This window comes from Rhopalosiphum padi, chromosome 2 (assembly GCF_020882245.1).
Source record: "Rhopalosiphum padi isolate XX-2018 chromosome 2, ASM2088224v1, whole genome shotgun sequence".
Lineage (NCBI taxonomy): Eukaryota > Metazoa > Arthropoda > Insecta > Hemiptera > Aphididae > Rhopalosiphum > Rhopalosiphum padi.
This window is the reverse complement of record NC_083598.1, coordinates 15,781,585-15,807,812: the sequence shown is the minus strand read 5'-3', so window position 1 is coordinate 15,807,812 and position 26,228 is coordinate 15,781,585. Positions and strand designations below refer to the sequence as shown.

The following is a 26,228-nucleotide window of genomic DNA, read 5'->3' as shown; positions in this document are numbered from 1 at the left end:
TTGACTTGACTAATGAGTAGTAAGAGTAATGACTAATGACTAATGAGTAATGACTAGAGAGCACGGTCTTAGAATCTTCTCTAGAAGATATCTTTAGTTTATTAGTTATCTAGTAACTTAGTTGGTATTTGGTAACAATGGTAACATCAATACATTTATGGATTAAACTATGGTTAAACAGTGACATCTAGTGATCTATTCTATTCAGATATTACGATTATTTCGTTACTAACTTCTATATCATCAGTAAGATCATATCGTAAATTCGTAACTCACTTTGATTATCTACTTCAATCTTTTTTGTTGTTACTGTACGTATATTGCGTGTACCTATCGGCTATTCTATTACTGATATACGCCTATTCAGTATACCGACAAAATACTTACATTCTCACGGTTTTAAGTTTTTATCCATTTCAATCCGTTGAGTATCGTCCTAAAATTTTACAATGGTTGCGTTTTCGGGATCTGGCGATTCCAAACAGGCGACTAATGCCTATAAAGACAAGAGCAAACCTGCCGAAATAAGAAAAAGCAACATCTCAGCTGCTAAAGGTTTGAGCGAAACATATAACAATCATTATTATTTAGTTTATTTATTTCGAAACACCGATTTGAGTTTTATGTAAGAAACTAACTCAAATATTGTATATTGGATTCAAACAAATTAATTTTCTTGTATCAATCAAAAAAAAAAAAAAATGATTGTGATTTCCAATTGCCCATTTTTCGTCTGTGTGTTATTTCACTTAAGATTGTAACTCTATTTTATGTGTTTATTTAATTGATATGATATAAGTTCTTGTGAATGTAGAACAAATATTTGTTTTTGTCTTTTTATTTTAAAATGTATCAATATACTTAGATGAAAAATTATTTTTGTTTTTAGCTGTTGCTGATGCTATCCGTACAAGTTTGGGTCCAAAAGGAATGGATAAAATGGTAAATATATGTTACCTATTCAATTGAATAAGTAGGTACCTTTATTTAGGTAAATGGTATTAAAATAACAATTCTTAAAATAATGGTAATAAAATATTTGCTGTATATATTTTGGCTTAAAAAAACCCTAGTCAATCTTTTATTCGGTTATAATACTTATAGTTCTCCTTTTTTTATAATACTATCAATATAATCTATCAAAATGCCTATCTATGGTCTTATGGCCTTGTGTGGTCGTGTACCTATACTAGTATGAGTTATTTTCAAGTTATATAGTAGATATTGTTATAGGTAATTGACATTTGTAATTTTATAGTATTCATGAGTATATAATACATTTATGCATATGCGGTTGCAATATTAGTTTTAAGTTAAATGATCATGGTATATGAACAACATGAACTAATAAGTACAATTTAATTAGCACTCAAACTTAATTATTTTAAATATACTTAATTTTAACTTATTACATTATAATTTTATTGTATTTTCAGATCCAATCAGCAAATGGCGAAGTTGCTATAACAAATGATGGTGCTACAATTTTGAAACAAATGAATGTTATACATCCAGCAGCAAAAATGGTAATTCAGTTTATTAGTTACAAATTGTATCAAAACAGTTGTGTAAATTTTTTTTAATGCTATTGTAATATTTTGGCATAGTCAGTATAAGTAATGAAATCATCTTTATAAAACTTTTATTGTGATTAACTTTTTTCACTGAAATTAAATGATTTTCCAATTATCTAATTTTTTTTTTGTTGGTTAAATAGGTTTTTTAAAGTTAGGTTGGTATGGGTATAAGTAGTCTGTATTTAATTTCATCCAACTAGTCCTAATATTATTAAAATAAACTAATTTATAAATCAATACACAAACTTTTCTATTGTTAAATAATATCTTTAATATTGAATATGTTTTGACAATTTGATTAATAAATTATAATAACATTCACGATAATTATATTTTTAGAATTCTTATTATTTTTCAAAAAATTATAATTAAAAGATTAAAAATATATACATAATATGACGTATTATTGTATTAACTATTTAATATTAATAATTGATGTTGGTATTTTTTACTAATGTATTTGAATTTTTTTTATACTTAGTTAGTTGAATTATCAAATGCTCAAGATGTTGAAGCAGGAGATGGTACAACTAGTGTGGTTGTTATAGCTGGAGCCCTATTGGAAGCTTCTGAAAAACTTTTGCAAAAAGGTATCCATCCTACTGGAATTTCAGATGGATTCCAAAAAGCTGCAGCTAAGTCTATTGAGATAATAAAAAATATGGCTACTCCAATACTGCTAACTGATAGAGAAAGTTTAGTTAAAAGTGCTTCGACTGCTTTAAATTCTAAAGTGGTTTCACAACAATCTTCATTATTAGCTCCTTTAGCTGTTGATGCAGTTCTAAAAGTTGTTGATCCTGCAAAAGACACCAACGTTGATCTCAAAGTATAAATAATTATAATTTGTGAATGTATTAACTAATGTTAATATATTTATTTTTATTTTCTAGGATATAAAAGTTATTAAAAAATTAGGAGGAACTGTTGAAGATACCAAGTTAATTGATGGTCTGGTGTTTACCCAAAAATCTTCAAATGTAAATGGACCAAGAAAAATTGAAAAAGCCAAAATAGGACTTATCCAATTTTGTATATCACCTCCTAAAACTGACGTAAGTGTAACATACTTAATAAACCCATATCTTACATAAATCCAGTGAGTCCAATGATAAACAAAACTGCTCATATTTTGCATCATTGCATAAGACACATTATTAAATGGCAAAACAACGTGATAAAAGTAAATGGACTTGGTAGATTTACATAGGATAGTTTAAAATATATACATTGTACTTATAAGTATATTAAGTTTTAAATTAGAGGAAATTTTATTTTTGATACATTAAAATGATATTTAGGTAAACATTAAAACATAATAATATTTTATACTTTTCATTCAAATATATTAGAATTTAGTGTACCTATAACAATATAAAAGTATACATGATATTGTTTTTTCTAAATCTATTAATATTTTTTATTATTATAATTTTAAATTTTTTGAATACAAAATTTTAATTTAATATTTAAAAATATGAGTATGATCACATTAACTCTATAATTACAACTTAAAAACTACTTTTCCAAATTTCAAATGTTATGTATCGAAATACTCCAAAAATAATTATGCTTTGGAACTAAAGGAATTAAAATTAAAAATATGTTACTCTATTTTGATTGGAAATCATATAAAAAAATTATTTTCTGAAATGATATGATACATTATGTGATAATAAGTGTTTAACAATAAAAAATGTTCTGAAAACATCTTAGTAGCTCCCATGAAAAACTAAAAAAAATATTCATTATTACAAATACAACTTGGTTATAATTGAAATGATTATATAAATTATATTATATATATTATATTATAAATTAGTTACTTTATTAATGTAAATATTTTGCGTCATTTAATGAAATTATTAAAATTACATGTAAGAATTAAGTCAGAAGGAACTAAATAATGAATACAGCTGTTGTTAATAGTGTTCATTTAGATTTATAAAGGGAATAAAAAAATGTATGATAATACATGTAAAGAAAAAGGATTTGAGTTTAGAATTATATACAATCGATTGATCATATTGTTACATGTGCTATGAAACACCTTATGAGTAATTTCAACATCTTTTGAATGCTTTAAATATTTTAAATTATACACCTGAGTAATAAGTATTTCAAAATTAATAAATTATTAAAGCTATATAAAAAAAAATATGTATATATATATTCTTAGGAATAATCTTTGTAAGCTAATGATATAGTAAACCTAAGGACACCTAATTACGATAAAGATCGTATGATTTGTGCTTTTATTCTGATATATTAAATAGTTAATTAAATATTTAATTATTAAAAAATTGTAAGTAATTCTTGATGAATAATTTTTCCAATGATAATTGTGACATATGATGACATTATGCTAGATAGGGACATATGAAAACTTTGATTATAATTTCATATTTAATCTGATGTTACAAAAATATCTATTTATTCAATTAAATTACAATATTGTTATGTTAAATTACAGTATGATGATATATAAGCCTTAGGACACCTAATTACGATTAAGATCGTATGATTTGTTTTTTTTTCTGATGTATGTTGACTGTTTAAAATAAATATTGGTTAAATGACTTATGATGAATTGAACTTAGGACACCTGTACGACACCTTTTTAGGTGATTGAGTATAACATTTTAACTGAAAGTCAAAAAAAAAAAAATTAAAAAAGTTAAAATCAGTTTATTATTAAATTTTTTTTATGATGACAAAAAGCCTTAGGACACCTAATTACGATATTTGTCGAATGATTTGTGCTTTTTTTTCTGATTTATTAAATAATTAATTAAATATTTAATTATTAAAAAATTGTAAGTAATTCTTAATGAATAATTTTTCCAATGATAATTGTGATATATGATGACATTATGCTAGATAGGGACATATGAAAACTTTGATTATAATTTCATATTTAATCTGATGTTACAAAAATATCTATTTATTCAATTAAATTACAATATTGTTATGTTAAATTACAGTATGATGATATATAAGCCTTAGGACACCTAATTACGATTAAGATCGTATGATTTGAATTTTTTTCTGATGTATGTTGACTGTTTAAAATAAATATTGGTTAAATGACTTATGATGAATTGAACTTAGGACACCTGTACGACACCTTTTTAGGTGATTGAGTATAACATTTTAACTGAAAGTCAAAAAAAAAAAATTAAAAGAGTTAAAATCAGTTTATTATTAAATTTATTTTATGATGACAAAAAGCCTTAGGACACCTAATTACGATATTTGTCGAATGATTTGTGCTTTTTTTCTGATTTATTAAATAATTAATTAAATATTTAATTATTAAAAAATTGTAAGTAATTCTTAATGAATAATTTTTCCAATGATAATTGTGATATATGATGACATTATGCTAGATAGGGACATATGAAAACTTTGATTATAATTTCATATTTAATCTGATGTTACAAAAATATCTATTTATTCAATTAAATTACAATATTGTTATGTTAAATTACAGTATGATGATATATAAGCCTTAGGACACCTAATTACGATTAAGATCGTATGATTTGAATTTTTTTCTGATGTATGTTGACTGTTTAAAATAAATATTGGTTAAATGACTTATGATGAATTGAACTTAGGACACCTGTACGACACCTTTTTAGGTGATTGAGTATAACATTTTAACTGAAAGTCAAAAAAAAAAAATTAAAAGAGTTAAAATCAGTTTATTATTAAATTTATTTTATGATGACAAAAAGCCTTAGGACACCTAATTACGATATTTGTCGAATGATTTGTGCTTTTTTTCTGATTTATTAAATAATTAATTAAATATTTAATTATTAAAAAATTGTAAGTAATTCTTAATGAATAATTTTTCCAATGATAATTGTGATATATGATGACATTATGCTAGATAGGGACATATGAAAACTTTGATTATAATTTCATATTTAATCTGATGTTACAAAAATATCTATTTATTCAATTAAATTACAATATTGTTATGTTAAATTACAGTATGATGATATATAAGCCTTAGGACACCTAATTACGATTAAGATCGTATGATTTGAATTTTTTTCTGATGTATGTTGACTGTTTAAAATAAATATTGGTTAAATGACTTATGATGAATTGAACTTAGGACACCTGTACGACACCTTTTTAGGTGATTGAGTATAACATTTTAACTGAAAGTCAAAAAAAAAAAAAATTAAAAGAGTTAAAATCAGTTTATTATTAAATTTTTTTTATGATGACAAAAAGCCTTAGGACACCTAATTACGATATTTGTCGAATGATTTGTGCTTTTTTTTCTGATTTATTAAATAATTAATTAAATATTTAATTATTAAAAAATTGTAAGTAATTCTTAATGAATAATTTTTCCAATGATAATTGTGATATATGATGACATTATGCTAGATAGGGACATATGAAAACTTTGATTATAATTTCATATTTAATCTGATGTTACAAAAATATCTATTTATTCAATTAAATTACAATATTGTTATGTTAAATTACAGTATGATGATATATAAGCCTTAGGACACCTAATTACGATTAAGATCGTATGATTTGTTTTTTTTTCTGATGTATGTTGACTGTTTAAAATAAATATTGGTTAAATGACTTATGATGAATTGAACTTAGGACACCTGTACGACACCTTTTTAGGTGATTGAGTATAACATTTTAACTGAAAGTCAAAAAAAAAAAATTAAAAGAGTTAAAATCAGTATTATTATTAAATTTATTTTATGATGACAAAAAGCCTTAGGACACCTAATTACGATATTTGTCGAATGATTTGTGCTTTTTTTCTGATTTATTAAATAATTAATTAAATATTTAATTATTAAAAAATTGTAAGTAATTCTTAATGAATAATTTTTCCAATGATAATTGTGATATATGATGACATTATGCTAGATAGGGACATATGAAAACTTTGATTATAATTTCATATTTAATCTGATGTTACAAAAATATCTATTTATTCAATTAAATTACAATATTGTTATGTTAAATTACAGTATGATGATATATAAGCCTTAGGACACCTAATTACGATTAAGATCGTATGATTTGTTTTTTTTTCTGATGTATGTTGACTGTTTAAAATAAATATTGGTTAAATGACTTATGATGAATTGAACTTAGGACACCTGTACGACACCTTTTTAGGTGATTGAGTATAACATTTTAACTGAAAGTCAAAAAAAAAAAATTAAAAGCGTTAAAATCAGTATTATTATTAAATTTATTTTATGATGACAAAAAGCCTTAGGACACCTAATTACGATATTTGTCGAATGATTTGTGCTTTTTTTCTGATTTATTAAATAGTTAATCAAATATTTAATTATTAAAAAATTGTAAGTAATTCTTAATGATTAATTTTTCCAATGACATTTGTGACATATGATGACATTATGCTGGATAGGGACATAAGAAAGAACGATAATAAATTTCCTACAGTATTTATCATTGGCTATTACATTAATTAGTTTGATATAACTTTTTGTATTCTTGAATTGTTTGTTATTACATAAAAGTATAAACCTTTTATTCATTTTTTACTTAAATATCTCTTCTACAATTAGTAAATTTGTTATTCTTATATTAATTATAATATATTGAAATGTATTGTAATAATGTTTTTTATAATTTATAATCTTTCCATGTATACATTTTAGTATTCCGATTGATATATTACTTTTAAGAGTTGTTTTTCTCACATGTTATTTTTGTCTTATGAATGAACTGTCAATTTAATGTTCATTAGAATCTGGGGTTAATTCTCTTATGTGTTTCGTAGGTTTTTATAATATATTTGTGAGTTGACTTATTGTCAAATTTAATGATTATGATATTTTCTAATACACATTAAAAGTTCTGAGTTGATCTTTATAGTATTTTTATCTTTAAATTTAATAACATACTATATGTATTATTCTCTAATTATAATAATATTAATAATGTAAAACAAATTAAATTAGATTCTTTGGTATAACATTTTCCACATTTTGCATTATTTAAATAGATACAATAAATGCTTTGCATTCTCTTAATAGTTTACTTAAAATATAATAGTACTATTGAAAATGTAGTTTTGAAAATAAATATAAATTTTAGTTCCTTGATCCTTAACATTTATTTTTTGGTAAATTAATTATACTTTTATGCACATGATGGATTTATGATAGGGACATGTGAAATGTATGATGGTTCTGGTATTCCTTAAATTGATTAATTATAAATAATAAAAGTATATACCTATACATCACATTTTTTAAAATTATGCTTTAATATATTTATTATTTAATTATAATTTAAGTTTTTAATATGCTTGATAACACTACAAATTTATTCCTATTCGAATGTTTATATAGGTTATGTTTATTAACTATTATCCATTTAAATATAAACTCAATATTCGCTCAATAATTATTTATGTTATTTGTTTAATACGTCTGCATTAGGTTACACAAAAGTTCTTCATAAGGTGTAAATGTTGACTAAAAACGTGCAATTTATTGTTATATGCTTGATACCCTTTGATCTTTACGAGATTTCAATTTCAATCTTTTGTTCTAACTATTATTCAACATTGTTTTTATTAAGAGCTATTCCGAAACGAACCATTCGTCATTGAGCTGTAAATGTTTATCAAGTCCAATGTCTATTTATCTATCTAGCACGTAGGAAATAAAAAAAATATTAGTGATAATTAACCACAGTATACATTTATTATTTATTGAAACATGACTGCTAATATTGTTGTGAAGAAACAACGTTTTATTAAACAAATTATTTTAATAATAAAAATGAATTAAAGAGAAATCTTTACAGTGTTGTGTTTTACGTGAAATACCTTTCGAGTACAAAATTATACGTCGTAAAAAACTATTATATTTCGAACAAAATGTTGCAAGGAACGTGTGATAAATCGAACGATTTGAAAATGAATGCAGCTAGTGGTGGATGGTCAGCTGTAAAATTACTCGAAAAGCTAAAATTTTGTAACAGCGGTATCATAAAAATCGGGACTCTAGAACGCGAACGTTCGTCGACCAAGAAACATGAACTTTGCGAAACCGGCCACAATTCGATACCCTCAGGGTTTCTGTTGCTAGTTGTTTTGATTGCCTTAAGTGGAATTTTCACAATCATAATGTGGTTCACGGAGTTTTACATGTTCCAAATCTTACAGTTTGTGACTATAACGCAGGGCAGTGCTTCGTATAGCATGTGGCAAAATCCATCCGTCAAGCCGTATGTGTCGATTTATCCGTTCAACTATACCAACATCAACCGGGTTTTGAAATACGGTGATACGCCCATAGTCCAAGAGTTAGGTCCGTTCGTCTACCGGGAGACGGTCGAACGGATTAACGTGGAATTCAACGCTAACGGTACTGTCACATACCAGGAGCGAAGAAGTAACGAGTTCGTACCCGAAATGTCTCAAGGCGACCCGGAACGACTAACTATAACCGTACCAAACTTGCCGCTAATCAGTGCTATATCGAAGAGCGCCGACACGTTTTACCTTACACAAAAGTTCATGTCACTATTTTTGGACGGGTTTAAAGTAAAACCTTTCCTACACCTAAAAATTAACGACTACTTTTGGGGCTATGAGGATAGTATATACACTCTGGCCCAAGGCCTGGCATCGACGGTGCACAGGGATGCCCGGCTGTCGAAGTTTGGGATAATTACCGGACGACGCGGTGTGTCACCCGACCGTATCACGATTCACAGTGGCGTTGGAAATCTAAACGAGCTCGGCGTCATCACACGCTACAACGGGTTGGACACATTAGATGTTTGGAAGACGGACGAGTGCAACAGGTTGGACGGCAGCGACGGATCCCAATTTCCGCCCACCACGTTGAGTCGTAAGTCGAAACTTTTCGTGTTTCACATGGACCTGTGCCGTCGATTTCCGCTGGTTTACAAGGAAGACATCGAAACAGTTCCCGGAGTGACAGCATTCCGTTTCCAGGCACCCAGAAACGTGTTTGACACACCTAATACAAACCCGGACAACGACTGTTATTATACTTCAGAAACATTTCCGCCATCGGGAGTGTTCAATTCATCACCTTGTAACGGCGCCCCAGTAATGATGTCATTCCCGCATTTCTATTTAGGCGATCCAGAGCTGAGAAGAGACATTCATGGAATGTCCCCTGATCCCGATCTCCATGAGACCTTTGTAGATGTTCATTCTAAATTGGGAGTGTCCCTGGGAGGCCGGTCCAGGTTTCAAGTGAATATCATGTTAAAGAAAGCTGATGGGATATCGCATTTCAAAAATTTCAAACAGGGAATAATACTGCCAGTCGCATGGATTGAAGTGAAAGTTGACAAACTTCCGGATGACATAAAGAGAACTCTTCAACAGACTTCTATTAGTATCAACCTCGGTGAGATATTGTTGAAGTGGACATCGTTATTGACACTTACATTATCTATGGTTTTTTTGGTCAGGAAAATCATATTAAAAGATTGTTTTATGTCTAATGAGAAACAAATTTTACCTATGAATAAATAATTGCTGTGTACTTAACACAATATATTGTATCTCTACTATAATTTGTATATTATTTATTTTTGAATGTAAATGTGTTCATCATATACTTTTTACATAATTTTGTAATATATTGTATACATATTTAGTCAATTATGTAATACTTCAAAATATGATACGACTTAATCTTTTTATTTTATAATACTGTAAAAACTGTTTTATTTTATGCTTTGTATATTTTTAGATATGCGTTAAATTTATTATTTTGTAAATTGTTATTTTTTATTACTATAGATTAAATGCGTATAATACATAATTGAACGTTAATAATTAATATACAATGAAAAAGTAATTATCCCATTTTTTTGAGTCTATTACTACCAAGATAGCGAATTTTTAAATTCTGATATCAATGGTTTTTATTTTAACTTATGTAATATATTAATCATAAATTACTAATTATATGAAGTGATATCATATCGTTACATTTTATGTTCTATGTTATAATTCTGAGAAGCTTATACTAATAATAGTGTATTTCTGAATAAAAACGATTTTAACTGATAATATTTGATTACTAATTTATTAAATCAGAATATGACTTCAAATCTTGTCATTAAAGTTATCTTGGGTTTAGGGTTTTTACGTTAAAATGTACGTATTTAAATTATTGAGTTCTAATTATGAGTCATTAAATTGTTATCTTTGCTCTTGCATTAATTATTAAAATTATTGTACGTCACAATCTTGCACATAATTTTATGTTGAATGATTTTAAGTAATGCTTTAATAAATTAACTTTGTTTTTGTTTTAGATGGATTATAATGTGGTCGTTTCCGATTATACTGCTATGGACCGTGTACTGCGTGAAGAACGTGCTTATATTTTGAACATTGTTAAACAAATTAAAAAAGCTGGCTGTAATGTTTTATTGATTCAAAAGTCAATATTACGTGATGCATTATCTGAATTGGCTATACATTTCTTAGACAAAATAAAATGTATGGTTATAAATAATATAGAGCGAGAGGACATTGATTATGTTTGCAAGGTATATTTTTGAAATGTAAAATTAAATTTCAATTTGGAAATAACTTGATAAAATTATATTCCAGACATTGAATTGTAGACCAATTGCAAGTCTTGATCACTTTGTTGCCGAAAACCTTGTATCAGCAGACTTGGTGGAAGATGTCATGACTGGTAACAGTCATTTTGTACAAATCACTGGCATCAACAACCCGGGTAGAACAGTTAGTATCATAGTTCGAGGTTCTAATAAATTGGTCTTGGAAGAAGCTGAGCGTTCAATTCATGATGCATTGTGTGTTATCAGATGTTTAGTAAAACACAGGTGAGTTATATTGAAAAGTGAATTATCAACAGTGTATTTTTACATAAAAATTCTGACCATTTCAGAGCATTGTTAGCTGGCGGTGGTGCACCTGAAATCGAAATTAGCTTAAAATTAGCTGAACTTGCAAGATTAGTTACTGGAGTTGATGCATACTGTTATAGAGCTTTTGCACAAGCTTTAGAAGTCATACCTTTAACATTAGCTGAAAATGCTGGTCTTAACCCCATCACTACAGTTACTGAGTTACGTAATAGACACTCTCAAGGTGAAGTTACTGCGGGTATTAATGTCCGAAAGGTAATTGTTAAAACTTATTATTATGCGTATAATATGCCTTAACTAATTATTCAATTATATTTTATAGGGAGCAATAACCAATATTCTAGAAGAAAATGTTGTACAACCATTATTGGTATCAATTAGTGCTATAACTTTGGCTTCCGAGACTGTCCGCAGCATTTTGAAAATTGATGATATTGTAAGTAATGTTTTATGTACTAGACTAGATTATAATTTGATTAATAGTTTTAGACAATTACCTAATAATTTTATTTATTTTAGGTCAATACTAGAGGATATTAGGAATGTCTACGTATTAATTTCTCTGGTAAGTAATAATACAGACAGTAAATTAATTATTATTCTTATTTATGAAATAAATTGATGTTTTCAGATCCAGAAGAAAGACTGCACATATAATATAACTAACATCCTAATACTCCAATTGGATCAAAAGTAAAACTTTAAGCATAAGCTTAATAATAATAAGTTTGCTCTTAGTGCAAATAATTTTCTTGTTGGAATTTTTTTTTACTTTATAATAACAATACACATAAAAATTACTATTTATCTAAATATTTTTTATTTATGTCCTTATGTAGCACATGTTTATTTATATTATGATTAAATGTATATTTTATGAATTGAATGACTAATAAGTATTACACTTTTTAATTTAAACAAATTGTTATACATAAAAATTAAAAAAAAAAAACAAGAAACAAAATAAAATTATAATTTGTAATACTAACATTACTCAATAATTAAAGTAAGATTTAATTTTTTTAATGCAATGTGTAAACAATACACTTTAATTTGTATGTACTAATTTAATATTAATGCTTAAAAATGATTTCCAATAAATAACATTTTTACAAAATATTTATTATACAAACAAAAACTATATTTTTTTTTATTATAATACATTCTATGTTGGTGGCCTCGCTACGGTTATTATTTAAGGGGCATCATTTAGGTAATTTATAATTTTGTCTTAGCTGTAAATGATTATTGGTGCGAATGAAATTCAATGCGAGTACCGGTTGGAGCTGCAGATGGATAACAATAAATATTTTAAGATAACTTACTTATTAATTTGACAAAATTAAAGTTAATTAACGTTGTCTGATCTTGATTCTAGAAATATCTTTTAAGTTCAGCAGAATAATGTCTTTAAATCGTATGAAACATTTTTCATTTTTTAATTTTAATTTTAATTATGGTTTGTAAAAATTCATATTCATATTTATAAATTTTTCATTAACACTTTATTATAACTAGAGCATGGATTTTTATGCACTTAAAAATTTCGAAATATTCTATATAACATATATGCAGTAAAAATTATGAAAATTGTAAAAAATATGCAAGAATTATTTATTTTAAAATTTACAATAAAACTTATAATAATTAATTACTTAAATACTTAATAAAAAAATCATTTTTAAAATAATTAATCATGTGCATTTCAAGTTATTCTTCTGTGAAGCTGTGTCGTTTATCGATTAACATATTTTTAAAGACTGAGAACGAACGTTTGACGTCAACCGAAGTTTATTGGTGGCATATTTGAAGTTTACGTCATAATCAATTATTTATCTTATTACTAAATATATATATAAATTATTATTTAATGACTATGAAAATTAGTTTTAATTTTTCTATTTGACAAAATATTATTTTATACATTTTTTAAAATTTTTGCTTCAATGTGCAATAAATTTTGAATTTGGCCAAATAATGCAAAAAAAAATGTCACCATTAGCTTCAAATTATGATGATTCGTGGAGATAAATGACAAAAATATGCAATTGCATAGAAATCCGCGCTCTAATTATAATATAAGATTTAATTTTTTCAAAATATTCTGTATGATCTATAGAAAATTTTCTGCAGTTCAAATTATTTTCAGAATCAAAATCGGACATAATAAAGTAACTTTAATTTAAAATTGACGGCAGTAGCGAGGCACCTTAACAAAAGTAGTAAGCATTACATCAAAAACTAATTTCAAACATAATGTTGAAATTATATTGAAAAAAAAAAATACAAATTAAAGTTATTTGTGCAAGGAAAAATAGTTATTATGTTTTATTGTAAATTCTACTTTTTTATTTATTTGTTTTAGTTACTATTTGAACAAACAAAACACCATATTAGAATAATAATTTAATAAGACCAGTGGTGCTGATCCTATAGTTTAACTTGTGACAAATGTCATAAGTAATTTAAGTGGATATTTAAATTATACAAACAGTTATGTTCAGATTAGTCTTAATTAAATAAGATCCAAAAAAACTTAATTGCAGAAAAAGAATATGACACGGTCCGTTAAAAATTAGATCTATGTATCCTCACACAGGAAAAATCCACTATGGCAGTGTCTTTCAAGAATGCACAGAACTGATTTACATTGAGCAGTAGCATATCCTCTCGTTAGGTTTCTCAAAAGTAATATATTAATATAGTGGTTTATAAGCTCCACTTCTCTCGACTCCAATGCAGAGAGTTCGTAATTTTTTTAGTGAATTGATTGATTTTGTTACTTTTGTTAGTGAATTAAATGATGATCCAGCAATTCCAACCAAGACTTCAAACGACGATACAGATTTACCGGTTACTGATAAATTTTGTAGGTCTTTAAAATTATTGGTAATTGCAAACAAATGTTCATAAGTCAAGCGTTCACCTCTTAATTGCAAATCAACTAATGGCCATTGTGTTTTGAATAGTGGTAATATTACTTCTGGCCCTTGGTCGTAATCCAGAGATAAGGCAAATTTTTTCAGCTTCATATTAAGGCTTGCGATTGATTCCATAAATGCAAGTGTCACGTCTACACCAAAAAATTCAAGGCTCACAAGGTGAGAAGAACACAGTTTAAATACTTCTGTTAAATCTTCAATAATAAAGTTACTGTTTTGCATATCAATAAGACAAAACTTACGAAGTTGTTTTGGTATTATTCCCAATAGTTTTTTCTTATCAATATTGTGTAATTCAGGTTTATATAACACTAGTTCTTCTAGTGACTGAAGTCTGTTTACTTTGTACAGTTCTTCTTTAGAACTTAATTCAAGATTATTAATTTTCAATACTTTCAATTGTTTAGTTACGTTTAATAACGCAGGTAAAATGCCGTCATTACATTTTACTGGGACAAAAACTTCTAGATAAACTACTTTGCCTCCTAAAAATGACCACACAGTGTATACCCATTCCCGGTTAGGTCCAATTGCATCAAAAACGATACAAAACGCAAAAAAAGGGCGCAAACTTTTAGTATATATTTTGAGCACATCAATCATTTTGTCATTTTTCATACCTCTTAAACATATAACTTCATTTTTTAAAAATCTTGGTTGAATAGTCACATTATACCATGACCAACAAACACTTGATGCAACTTTTATGTCTTCCCATTTTAAAAATGTAAATATATGAGATATCATCTGTTAACACAAACATTTTAAATTAAAATATATTTTAATTTCTTGTGTTAATTGTAATGATATAGTTTAAATTTTAAAATGTATAAATAAGGGGTAAGTAAGATCAGTGGCAAGGTCCATCAATACTCCTGGCCATTTAACATAGCTATTTGTGCCTTTTTATATTTTAAACCCTTCCCCTACTTTGGACATATTCTAAATAAAATGAACATTATTAATATTACAAACAACATAGGCATATTTTATTTTGGATTTTGTGCTTCTCTTTTTGCTGTGCCTCTGGTTTGGGCTCTAAAGATCAGTATTCACAAATTGAATGATTGGAAGTGCTTTAAAATATTACAAATATTTAGTCATTAATATATCACTAGTATCAATTGAACCAGTGTAGTAAAATAATAATAATAATAATAAAAGGGAATTTCCTAACAATTGCCATCCTATAATAATTTTTAGAAGTAGGTCTGAATATAGTAATTTACATCATAAATTAAAAAAAAAATTCCATAAGCTAATGTGTCAAAATATAATATGAATCCTCTTGATCTTAATTCTCAACTAGTAGCTAATGGCATTTAAAAATAATCATCTCACATAAAAATATTCTTATTAAATATGACAAAGAGCAAATTTAATGGGTAATAGTTACATAGTAGTAATAAAAACATTCAATATTAGGCAGAAATTGTAGAACAAAATATTTTCAGAACATATGTATCAATGTTTTCGATTTATTGACATTATTTTAATGATGTATTCATGTATAGTAGAGAACATTTGTATATAAACAATCAAATTCATACTCACTTCAACAGGTAAATTGTCAAACGTTTTTTCGTTATCCATAGCGAAATTAGAGTAGGTACACACTACACTGTCTACACTTGAGTACAAAAGCACAACGCACAATAATTTTAAATTTTAAATCATAAATTAGAGAGTGGACGCTGGACGGAAATAAGATTAGTTAGTATGTTACTACCACTACAGGCGTACAGTTGGTACTTGGTAGCTATAATATAGTGTCCCTACATATTTAGACGGCAGTGACAAAAATACGAAATTACTGAATGCCGGTTGGTGGATGGACTATGGAGGCAAATTTATTATCATTTGCTTATTACACATTGTACGCGGTAGCATATAAGCATACCATACATTGTTAGAGACCCATGGGAAATCGAGAGCTCTCATTGGTTTTATTACGTTTGTGATAACATTTTAACACCATCAATATTCAATGTTTTCAAATTTTGAATTCTATTTATATTATGATATAATATTAATTGTTTTCTTGTAAGTGTTAAATTAATTAATTTTATTCATGTAGTTTGTAGTTAGGACTTAAGAATTAAGATACTTACTTATGAAATAAATAGTTTATTATTATTCAATATATATAAAATACTTACGAACACATAATTCGCTACCCATTTCATTTGGAATACTTGAATGAAATCCACAATTATTTTACAAAACAAAACTGATGAAGATCAAGTAAAATTACAAGTTATTAAAGTTAAAATTCAAATTACGTGTAATGGTACAACCAGTCAGTTTTAAAATCCACATAATATAAAATAAAAATAACAAATTATGAGTTCTTTAAGTTAAAATTCAAGTTGCTTGTAGAGGTAGGTAGGTACATACAATCAGTTTTAAAATTCACATAATGTAATTAACAATAATAAATTATAAGTTCTTAAAGTTAAAATTCAAATTGCGTGTAGTCACAAATAATCTTAAAATTACAAATATTTACCTACAATGAACCATGACTTTTTGCATTAGGCTGATTAGAATTAATATTTAGGTTCAAATTTCTTTTTCGTTTTTTAGTAGTATTTTCTCCTAATGGAAGTCTACTAGCTAACAACCGTTTGCTGCCTTTTGTTATACCTACACTTCGTCGAGCTATTGTGGTAGGTTGAACCTTAATAGTTGCACCGTCACTATTTCTCAATGGTAGACAATTCCCTGCTGTATGTAAAAAATTCCCATTGCCCTTGGCTTTTAATTTTTTTTAGTCCTGTTGTTGATGACCCGTAAGTAGTATTACAGATGTTTAATAAGTTTAATACATTTTCAAATTTGCCTATTTCATTTGGTTCTTTACTGGTACTTGGCATGGGTTCTATTAAATTTAATTCTTGTACATTTGTATCATTAGTACTTAGTAGTATCATTCGTTTCTGTATCATTTATTTGTTCTATTTCTGGTTTTTCTATCATAAATGGATCATAAAATGATTTATCCAAGACTTGTTCTCCAAAAGCAATTTTAGCAATATTAAAACGGTCTGTAGGTGTTATTGAAGGAAAATTATCAGATTTAATATTGAAAAATTGAAAAATAGCATTCTGATGCTTACAAAACTTTCTAGCCAAGGCAGTAGAACATGAAAAGAGTCCAAATTTGATATTAACATAATACAATAAATTTTTTCTTGTTCACTTGGCACTAAAAATTCATTATAATTATCTTGTACTATCATGTCTTTTTTTTTATGGTACGGTATGGTCACATTCTTCTCCTGGAAGAAACGAAATGGAGTACGTGCACTACGAGATTTTTTTTATTATATATCAATTACATAATGTAAAAAACCACATTTTATTCATGAATTTATTTATAATAATTGATATTACCTAATTATATTTATTTATCTCATATAAAATTGTTAAAATTACTAATGAGAAGGGCCATCTTGGTAATTTTTTTTAAGTATTTAATATAGTAATATTTATTGATTAAGTATTTTAAGCTACCAAAAAGCTTAAAAATTTAATACAGTTCTTTTAATAATTTTTTTTTTTTTTTTTAAATATTTGCCAAAAATATTTTAATATTATTCTTGTGGACTTGAAACTACTTAGTAGATGCCTACTGCCTACATTATAATGTTTGATATAAATTATGTTACACAATAAAATTTTCAAAATATTTAGATTAGTTTTAAGATATTGACTATGTGGCTATAGATTTATATCAAAACCTGAGAGTTCCCAGATTTTTTTCAAGAATACTAATCTGAACAACAAAATGATTTGATCAATAACAGTGTGGATTTACTGAAAATAATATTTTAAATAGATTTATCAAATAGAAAAATATTTCTAAATAATAAGAAAACATTTAAACCTTTTGGTTATTGCATTTTTTAAAATAATCACAATTTAAAGGTTCGGCCTAAAATGATTCTATCTTTAAAACTAATGCTAAAATAATTTTGAAATATTGTATGATTTAGCTATATTTTTATTCTACTAGATATTGTATAGTGCCAGGGTTTCTCAACTGAGGGGTCGCGTAGACAAAAATAATAAAACCAATTTACAAAATGAACCTTTTTAATAAAAATTTTTTATTGAACAAAAAAAAATATTTAAAATAATATGGGCACTTTACTGTTAATGGCTTTTCCAACAATATACTTTTATTGTTTAAATATGTATTTAGTATAGATAGGAAGAGGGTCGCGAAGTGATTGACCATATTTTATGTTAAGAGACTAAAATGGTTGAGAAACGATGGTATAGCCTTTCAATTTTCATTATGATTGCAAAGAGAATGTCATTAACATCTGAAATATATGCCCAACAACTAACATGATCTAAGATTTAAATTGGGTTCATTAACCTTCCTAAAATAAATTAATTTAATAACTTCTAAATAATAATTATTTTAAAATAAAATATAACATACAGATGTAGCTATAATGCTATAAAACAGACGTAGATAGATACTATTACAATAGTTTATATTATTATTTATATTTATATAATATATAAATAGTTTCTGCTGTTTAAGAATAATTAACTGATTTTGATTCTTTAAAATATCAGCTTAAGTACACCACTTACATAAATATCAAATAAAGTTAATATATAAAAAATTTATTATTATCATTTTTTACATGCAATTAAAGCTAGAATTTTGTTAAATATTGTTGAAATTGTTTAGTTAGTCGTATAATAACAATTTCAAACTATTTATTTATTTTTTTTAAATTTAAAAATGAACATCTGTAGATAATTTAAATGTTAACCAAACGTTTGTATTTTCTTTCCATACTACAATTTTAAAAATATTTTGATCCTTTTTGAGCTATTATTACTAGTCAGAATATTTTATTTTGGGTTATGAACAAAAATATAAATACTTATTATTTATTTTTGTTAAAATTAAAAAGTTGTATGTTACCAAAATATTAAAAATTTTATTTAACTATTGATAAGCATTACATTACAAATTATTTTTTAGGAGCACCATAAGCATCGGGCATTCTTTCAATGGTATATCTGAAAAATATTAAAATAATTAGCACAAAAACAAATAAAACTACTGTACACTTACCTTCTTTGAGCAATGTACATAATTGGCACACCAGGAATTTTTCTAATACGCCTCTTTAAATCCCTATCACATGTAGCTACTATATAACATTTATGCTAAAAACAAAAATTCATTGTATTAATTTTTATATTTAATATTTTTACTCTTATGTATGGATTCATATTAATCACACACTTGGGTTACTCGTTGAACTAAACAATCATCAGCATATGTGCCAGGATGCATACACTGTATTCTTTGGAATCGTGGGTCTTTAACAATTTTTAATGCTATTTTATACTTTTGTCCTAATTTTTCCAATTCACCAACAATACAGTCTGTTACATATGGTATACCTACAAATAAGGAATATTTTAAAACTATTATAGAAAAATTACAATGAAATACGGTTTGCTTACATTTAGCATATAGACAATCCATCATATTCTGAACTACATCCATTTTATATTTTATAGAAAAACTGATAAAATTGGTATCTACTAAGATATGATATGGAGGTCCTAACTGTGTGTTAAACTGGAAAAACAAGGCCGAACTTGTTTGGGCTCTGAAATTTTTTTTATGGTTATACATTAAAAACATTTTATCATAATTTATAGTTTTAATAATTACACTTGACGGACGGTGACAGTTTTATCTTTATTTATTTTTTTCTTTATTATAGTTCTTTTTTCTTCTTTTCTGAAAAAGAAACATTATTGAAATATAAATAATAGATTTTTTAATACTAAACAATTACATACATTCTTGTGTCTGTTGGTTTGATTGTCTTCTTCATAACAGCAAATTGTTTGTTAAGAATTTTTTTACTTTTCTTGGTCTTAGTCTGAAAGTAATACATGTAATTTGTAAAATTTCTAAAATTCAGACGTGTAGGATATTCTATTGGTTATTTTATTTAATTTATTAGGGGCTGGAGTTTTATTATAGAGCCATTAGGTCAGTAGTATTCGTTATAAAGAAAATAGATATCTTATTACAAGCAAATACATTCAATTTCTTATATTTTTTCTATGAAATTAAAATAGATTAGCATTTTTAAACTATTGTTATTGTAACCTCTCAAATAACTTTTGCTTAAACGTTTACTTTTAGACACCATAATCTATAATAGATAATCATGAGCAAAGAAAAAATCCTTTTAATTAGGTAATTAAAAACGATAAACGTATTGTAATTTTTGAAAATTGAAATACATTTAGATGGATAACAATCAACAATAAGTGCCTAATAATAATGTTTGTTAAATTTTGAATCTAAACATACGTTCGTTAAATAAATTTAAAATTAGGTTCTTACCATTTTAAATACTGTGTAAAAACTATGGTCACGTCGAACACAATTCACTAATAGGCGGTAATGGCTAGTCAAATATAATATTAATAATTTAATATAACATCAATAATATTGAATTATTTAATATTCAGTATTTTTATTTTGTACTGTATGCATTACACTTATAGCTTATACGCATGATTTTGCTTGTTATCATTATTTAAATAAAATAAAACCACGATGTAGAAAAGAGAAGAGCATGACGATTGCCGATCCTCTTTACATCACGGCTATTATAGATATCTATAGTCGTGATCGTGATAATAGTATTATCATGTATTATCTATAGACCATAGTCGCGGTCACTTGTGAACCTTGGTAGCCAACGAGATTATGAATTGTACCATGCTTTTATAACTTCATTGAAATGCACTTAAGACCCGGCATAATATATTTGTATGCACTTTCATAAAAAAGTTATAAATCTAAATATTTTTTAAATTTGAAATATTTGAATCAATGAACGTTTTGAACGTTATATAGTAATTAATAATAACATTTCCATTTGTCGGTGAACAGTCCACAGATATACATATATTGTGGTTTATAAATTATGGCTTATAAAGAATGGAACCAATAGTTAGAACCACGGGGCGCGGATTAAAATATATTAATATTATTTTTTAATATTTTAATTCTTGCTTAAAAATTTATATTCTAGGTAATAAATTATCTGTGAATGAAGTGTGATAATATTATATATAATTATCGGAAGGAACAATATTGTTACTCTGCTACTCTGGTAACCTGGTAGGAGTCTAGGAGCATGTAGGAAGTACATACATAGGTATGCTGTTAATTTTGTTATCATTGCAAATTTACCAAAAGTTTTTGGTTTGTTTTCGAGTGAATCATTTATATTACTGTGGTTGTGTACTGTCCTAAGTCCTAACGTGTGTTTGTGTAGTATAATAATAAATATAAATCATATAATGTTAAATATACCTATATCTAATGAGTAATAGAAGAGAACAAAATATTGTTTGATGATATTTTGTGGTTTGTACTTACCTACATCATAAAAAAAGAAGTGTTAAGGTACCTATAATCGATTTGGATGTGCTACGTATTGTAAATTGTAAACCATACTTTACTAAATCTAAATTTTTTATGTTTATAGTTTTGTTCTAAAACATAAAGATGACATTTCAATTAAAAATGTTTTTTTATTAATATTATATCCTCAATCGGACTAAGTTGAATTATGTCAAATTTTTCATTGTTCAATTTCACATTTATTCATGTAAGTATTTAATAAAGTATTATAAATATAATAAATTTATACATGTACACGGGATTTTATTAGGGCTGGGCCATCATTTATTCTTAATGTTGAATTAGAAATAAGGTTAATGGTGGTAAAAATAATTATTCAGTGTAATTAGACCAGTAGTTCTTACCCGGTGATTCACAATAGACAAATGATACACAAACTTGAAAATTCTATCTAAATTGGAAAATTCAAAAAAAAAAAAAAAAAATTACTAAGAACATTTTTAATTTCATCTTTATAATTGCATTATATCCTTTTAATTGAAAAATGTTATATGCCTATGTAATTTTAAATATTTTATACAATTTATATATGATATGTATATAACTATTGTTTTATTTTTTGATTGTAGTCTTCAAAAATCATATAAAATTATAAGTCTTCTGTGATTCAGAATAGGTTAAGAACCACTGATTTAAACAATAAAATAGATTTAGGTACTTGTTTTTAATAAGTCATTATATTTGCATGCGTTGTCTTTGTCTTATGAATGTAAAACAGGCAATTTGTGTTCAGCAGAATTCATTTTATGCATTAATTTCGGAATCAATTTACCATACATTATAAATTTGGGGCAACTAATTGAAAACTTAGGTGGCTTAGCATCCACCCCACCTAGTTCCGCCTATGACACTTACAAATCAAAATACTAATAAAAGCCTATGTGATAGACGTAAATAATATTTTTACCTTTACGTTTGAGAACCTAGGTAAATTGGCTCTAAAATTAAAACTTACAGCATAAAAAGGATTCCACTGAACACAAATTTGCACGTTCATTTAATAGAGAAAACACGTAAGTATGACATCCTCTTAATAGAAAGCAGTAAATGTGTAGCTATTTTAAATCAATAAATATTTAATATCTGATATCCAAACTTAAGTAATTAGAAAATATTATTTCTATTGAAGATATTATATCATAGTTATAACTTATATGTGTATATATTTAATATATATTAAACACATTTATCAATCTATATATACATAAATTAATATTTTTTTGTTTTCTATAGGCTCAAAAACTTCTGGGCCATTTTTTAGTTTATTTAAATTTTATTGTCATTGGTTACAGATTAAAATTTGTAGAATTATGGAATTCTAAAAATTTTATACTAATGATTACAATTACAAAGATTACTTTTATGATTAGTTGCAATCATGATTTATGTTCTTAATTCTGTTCATATTTTTGATATAAACACTTAAAGACAAGTACCAATCTTAATAATATAAGATATTGTGTTTACGTAAGTTTTTAGCTTTTAAGCATTAGTTGAATCCATCTTCAGAGTTAAGAATTAAGTAGTGGAAAATCATAAAATTAATCATTATGATTGTATCTGTATTATACAGTATACTCTCAATTAACCGCAAGCGGACTATCCGCGTTTTGGATTATCCGTTGTCTTCTGTAGAATTATCTACATACCAAAAAGTATTAATACATATTAAATAAGCATATTATATTTTACATCATTATTGGTTTAATTTGGTTGTGATAGCCGATTACTCGATAATTATGTAAAATATTATATGCTTATTTAATACATCTTAATACTTTTTGGTAATTGTTGATACGATTAAATTCGTAATTTTAATTTTGCGGATTATTCACAGAATTCGCTTATCCGTGGATGCCCTGCCACCCTATTCCGCAGATAATCGAGAGTACACTGTATATTTTAACTAAAAAAAAAAGAAAACAATATAAAGATTTATTCATTTTAACCTGGCAGTAATTTAATAATGCAGCTAGTATTTTATAAAAATTAGTAGCTTATAAATATAATCTTCGTTAATAGTTGGACTATTTAAATTTTTACTATAATGAATCTTTGTACCTATATCATAATTGGCATTGAATATTTAAAAAAAAAATGCTATTTTTTATTATATTTAATATTTATATATACGAGCTGAGAATAAAATTTGAATTATCCAAATTTCCAAATTTTAGTATAAAAATTAAATCTGTATTAACAGTATTCTTCATTATATTATAAATGTTCTAAAAGTATATTAAAAAAAAAATGTGGGTATCTACTAATAAATTTCTATATTTATAGTAATTGAAAAATAAATTCTACATTATTAAGAAGTTTCATTGTAAAATCAAATAAAAAAAAATAACTTAAAATATTTCCCTATATTTCCATATCCGTTATACCTATGCTTAAAAATGGCTTGTATCTACAATAATATTAATATTTTCTCCTTGTATTAAGCTTGAGTAACATTAATTAAAAACTATGTTGCTTAAGTGTTTATTAAATTATTTATAGTTGTGTCTAATAAACTAAAATATAATAATCCAATAATTATTTGCTAAATATACAAAAATATAATATAAATATAAATAATTTTTTGTATACACATAATACTAAATAACAAAAATAATGTGGTAAATGAAAATAGTTCAATTTAGTTACCGCCCACTTAACTGATGAATAAAGTATTCATTAACAACCTTTATTAAAAAAACAAAAAAAAACAGTTGAAAATCATTTTTATTTTTACTTAATTACTGTAGTATAAATATATTCTTTCACTTTTTCATGTATCATGTTGTTTCTTGATATGGCATATATTTTTTGATTTAAAATATACTAGTCATAAAAAAGAGTTCTAAACATAAAAATATTGTTTATGTAGTAGTTACCCTACCAATATTGTACTTTTTAAAAATTATTTATGCTTAACAATTAAGCATAATTTTCTAATAGCTATCAAAATAGTAATCTTATAGTTGGTATATTTTTTGTACGACTATGCTTTAAAATTTAAATAGAATTCCTTTATATTTTATCACTAAGAATACATTATTTAGTAGCCACGTGAACTACAATTTATAAAACTAAAACATAATATTAGATATTTAGTGGATTAATAAATTTGTATTTGTATATTTAATCATATAAAACATAATGTGGAATATAAATATTGGCTAAGTTAAAGCCCAGCCCTAATTTAAAATTGAAATATATTTAAATTTGATAGGTATTTTAAAATGTTTGATATTTGTTTTATAAAAAATTATTTTTACATTATACATTAAATAGTGATCTATATTATAAAAGTAACATACTATATATCTAGTGCTAAATGGAATCAGTAAACGTCAAAACTAAAGATGACATTTTGCAAAGACATAGAAATGAGAAAAAAGATATGCAATGTAAGATTCAATCAATGAAGAAGTCTGTAGCAAAAGGTGATCGGAAAAAGAAGAAAGAAGTTGCTGAGCAAACAGCAGAAATTGAAGCCAAATTAAAGCATAAACATTTAGAAGAACTAAATTCATTTACTGAAGAAGATGAAGAACCATCTTTAATTAAAAATTTACAAGAAGTTAAAATTAATGATACTACTGTTAAAGTTAGTAGAGCTGAAAAGCGGCGATCAAAAAAAATCACTCAATTGAAAGAAAGACAAGCATTAATTGAAGAACACGATATTCAAAATATTGGTGGTACACGACATATAGAAACTCAAACTTTAGTTAAGAAACTCAAAAACCTGGGTTTTGTTATTTTTGATATTCCTTCAGATGGTAATTGTTTATATAGTGCTGTTGTACACCAGCTTAAAGAAATATGTGGACAAACTTTTACTGTGTCTGAAATTCGACTTAAAACTTCTGACTTTATTAAATGCAACAAAGATGACTTTATTCCTTATTTGAGTCATCCAGATACTGGAGAGATGTTAACAGATCAACAATTTGTTGACTATTGCTATCAAGTAGCAAATTCAGTACAATGGGGTGGTGAAATTGAACTAAGAGCTTTATCCCATATTTTCAAAATACCAATCAAAGTAATTCAAGCTGAAGGATCTGATATCACTATTGGAATAGAATATACTAATTGTAATAAAGTATTAACATTAGTGTTTCATCGGCATATGTATGGTTTAGGTGAACATTATAATTCTGTATGCTCAATTTAGTGTATTCATGTTGTATACTGAATGTTTCTAATATTGATTAAATATATAATTCATTTGAAAATTAATTGCATTTCTTAATCTAAAATTATTCTTATTCTATATTTTGAAAAATAATT

The 26,228-nt window shown here is 25.8% G+C and overlaps 5 protein-coding genes across 5 annotated transcripts in view; 3 read left to right on the top strand and 2 right to left on the bottom strand.

Moving 5' to 3' along the window:
• Positions 1-300: 300 nt before the first annotated feature.
• LOC132923048 (T-complex protein 1 subunit delta) lies at positions 301-12,314 on the top strand. The gene is made up of 11 exons (XM_060986846.1): positions 301-555; positions 890-942; positions 1,437-1,526; positions 2,059-2,406; positions 2,471-2,632; positions 10,923-11,159; positions 11,224-11,462; positions 11,528-11,762; positions 11,830-11,943; positions 12,027-12,072; positions 12,139-12,314. The coding sequence occupies exons 1-10, from the start codon at positions 450-452 to the stop codon at positions 12,045-12,047; spliced, it is 1,605 nt and encodes a 534-aa protein (XP_060842829.1). The 5' UTR covers positions 301-449; the 3' UTR covers positions 12,048-12,072; positions 12,139-12,314.
• LOC132923047 (lysosome membrane protein 2-like) lies at positions 8,087-10,674 on the top strand. Its single transcript, XM_060986845.1, has one exon. The coding sequence runs from the start codon at positions 8,494-8,496 to the stop codon at positions 10,129-10,131; it is 1,638 nt and encodes a 545-aa protein (XP_060842828.1). The 5' UTR covers positions 8,087-8,493; the 3' UTR covers positions 10,132-10,674.
• Positions 12,305-26,228, bottom strand: part of LOC132923049 (uncharacterized) — a 225,397-nt gene continuing 211,473 nt past the window's right edge. Inside the window, exons 2-3 of the mRNA XM_060986847.1 lie at positions 16,004-16,174; positions 12,305-15,196 (exon numbers count right to left, since the gene is read on the bottom strand). Coding sequence (XP_060842830.1) covers positions 14,204-15,196; positions 16,004-16,042 — 1,032 coding nt within the window. The 5' untranslated portion in view covers positions 16,043-16,174 and the 3' untranslated portion in view covers positions 12,305-14,203. The remainder of the gene's footprint in view (positions 15,197-16,003; positions 16,175-26,228) is intronic.
• On the bottom strand, positions 19,397-21,108 carry LOC132919742 (rRNA-processing protein FCF1 homolog). Its single transcript, XM_060981552.1, has 8 exons — positions 20,932-21,108; positions 20,853-20,879; positions 20,297-20,379; positions 20,166-20,234; positions 19,952-20,100; positions 19,728-19,888; positions 19,554-19,648; positions 19,397-19,498 (listed from the first exon to the last, which is right to left on the bottom strand). The coding sequence occupies exons 2-8, from the start codon at positions 20,853-20,855 to the stop codon at positions 19,450-19,452; spliced, it is 609 nt and encodes a 202-aa protein (XP_060837535.1). The 5' UTR covers positions 20,856-20,879; positions 20,932-21,108; the 3' UTR covers positions 19,397-19,449.
• Positions 21,617-26,177, top strand: LOC132919741 (deubiquitinase OTUD6B). Its single transcript, XM_060981551.1, has 3 exons — positions 21,617-21,926; positions 22,009-22,131; positions 25,261-26,177. Exon 3 carries the CDS (start codon positions 25,267-25,269, stop codon positions 26,110-26,112), a length of 846 nt encoding a protein of 281 aa, XP_060837534.1. The 5' UTR covers positions 21,617-21,926; positions 22,009-22,131; positions 25,261-25,266; the 3' UTR covers positions 26,113-26,177.

Bases quoted from the DNA above. Each gene is read 5' to 3' on its own strand.
- LOC132923048 (XM_060986846.1), top strand. From the start codon at position 450: ATGGTTGCGTTTTCGGGATCTGGCGATTCCAAACAGGCGACTAATGCC. The intron at 556-889 runs GTTTGAGCGAAA...TTTTGTTTTTAG, and splicing joins CAACATCTCAGCTGCTAAAG to CTGTTGCTGATGCTATCCGT. The intron at 2,633-10,922 runs GTAAGTGTAACA...TTTTTGTTTTAG, and splicing joins TATCACCTCCTAAAACTGAC to ATGGATTATAATGTGGTCGT.
- LOC132923047 (XM_060986845.1), top strand. From the start codon at position 8,494: ATGTTGCAAGGAACGTGTGATAAATCGAACGATTTGAAAATGAATGCA.
- LOC132919742 (XM_060981552.1), bottom strand. The intron at 20,235-20,296 runs GTATGTAATTGT...TTTCTTTTTCAG, and splicing joins AAACCAACAGACACAAGAAT to AAAAGAAGAAAAAAGAACTA. The intron at 19,499-19,553 runs GTAAGTGTACAG...AATATTTTTCAG, and splicing joins ATGTACATTGCTCAAAGAAG to ATATACCATTGAAAGAATGC.
- LOC132919741 (XM_060981551.1), top strand. From the start codon at position 25,267: ATGGAATCAGTAAACGTCAAAACTAAAGATGACATTTTGCAAAGACAT.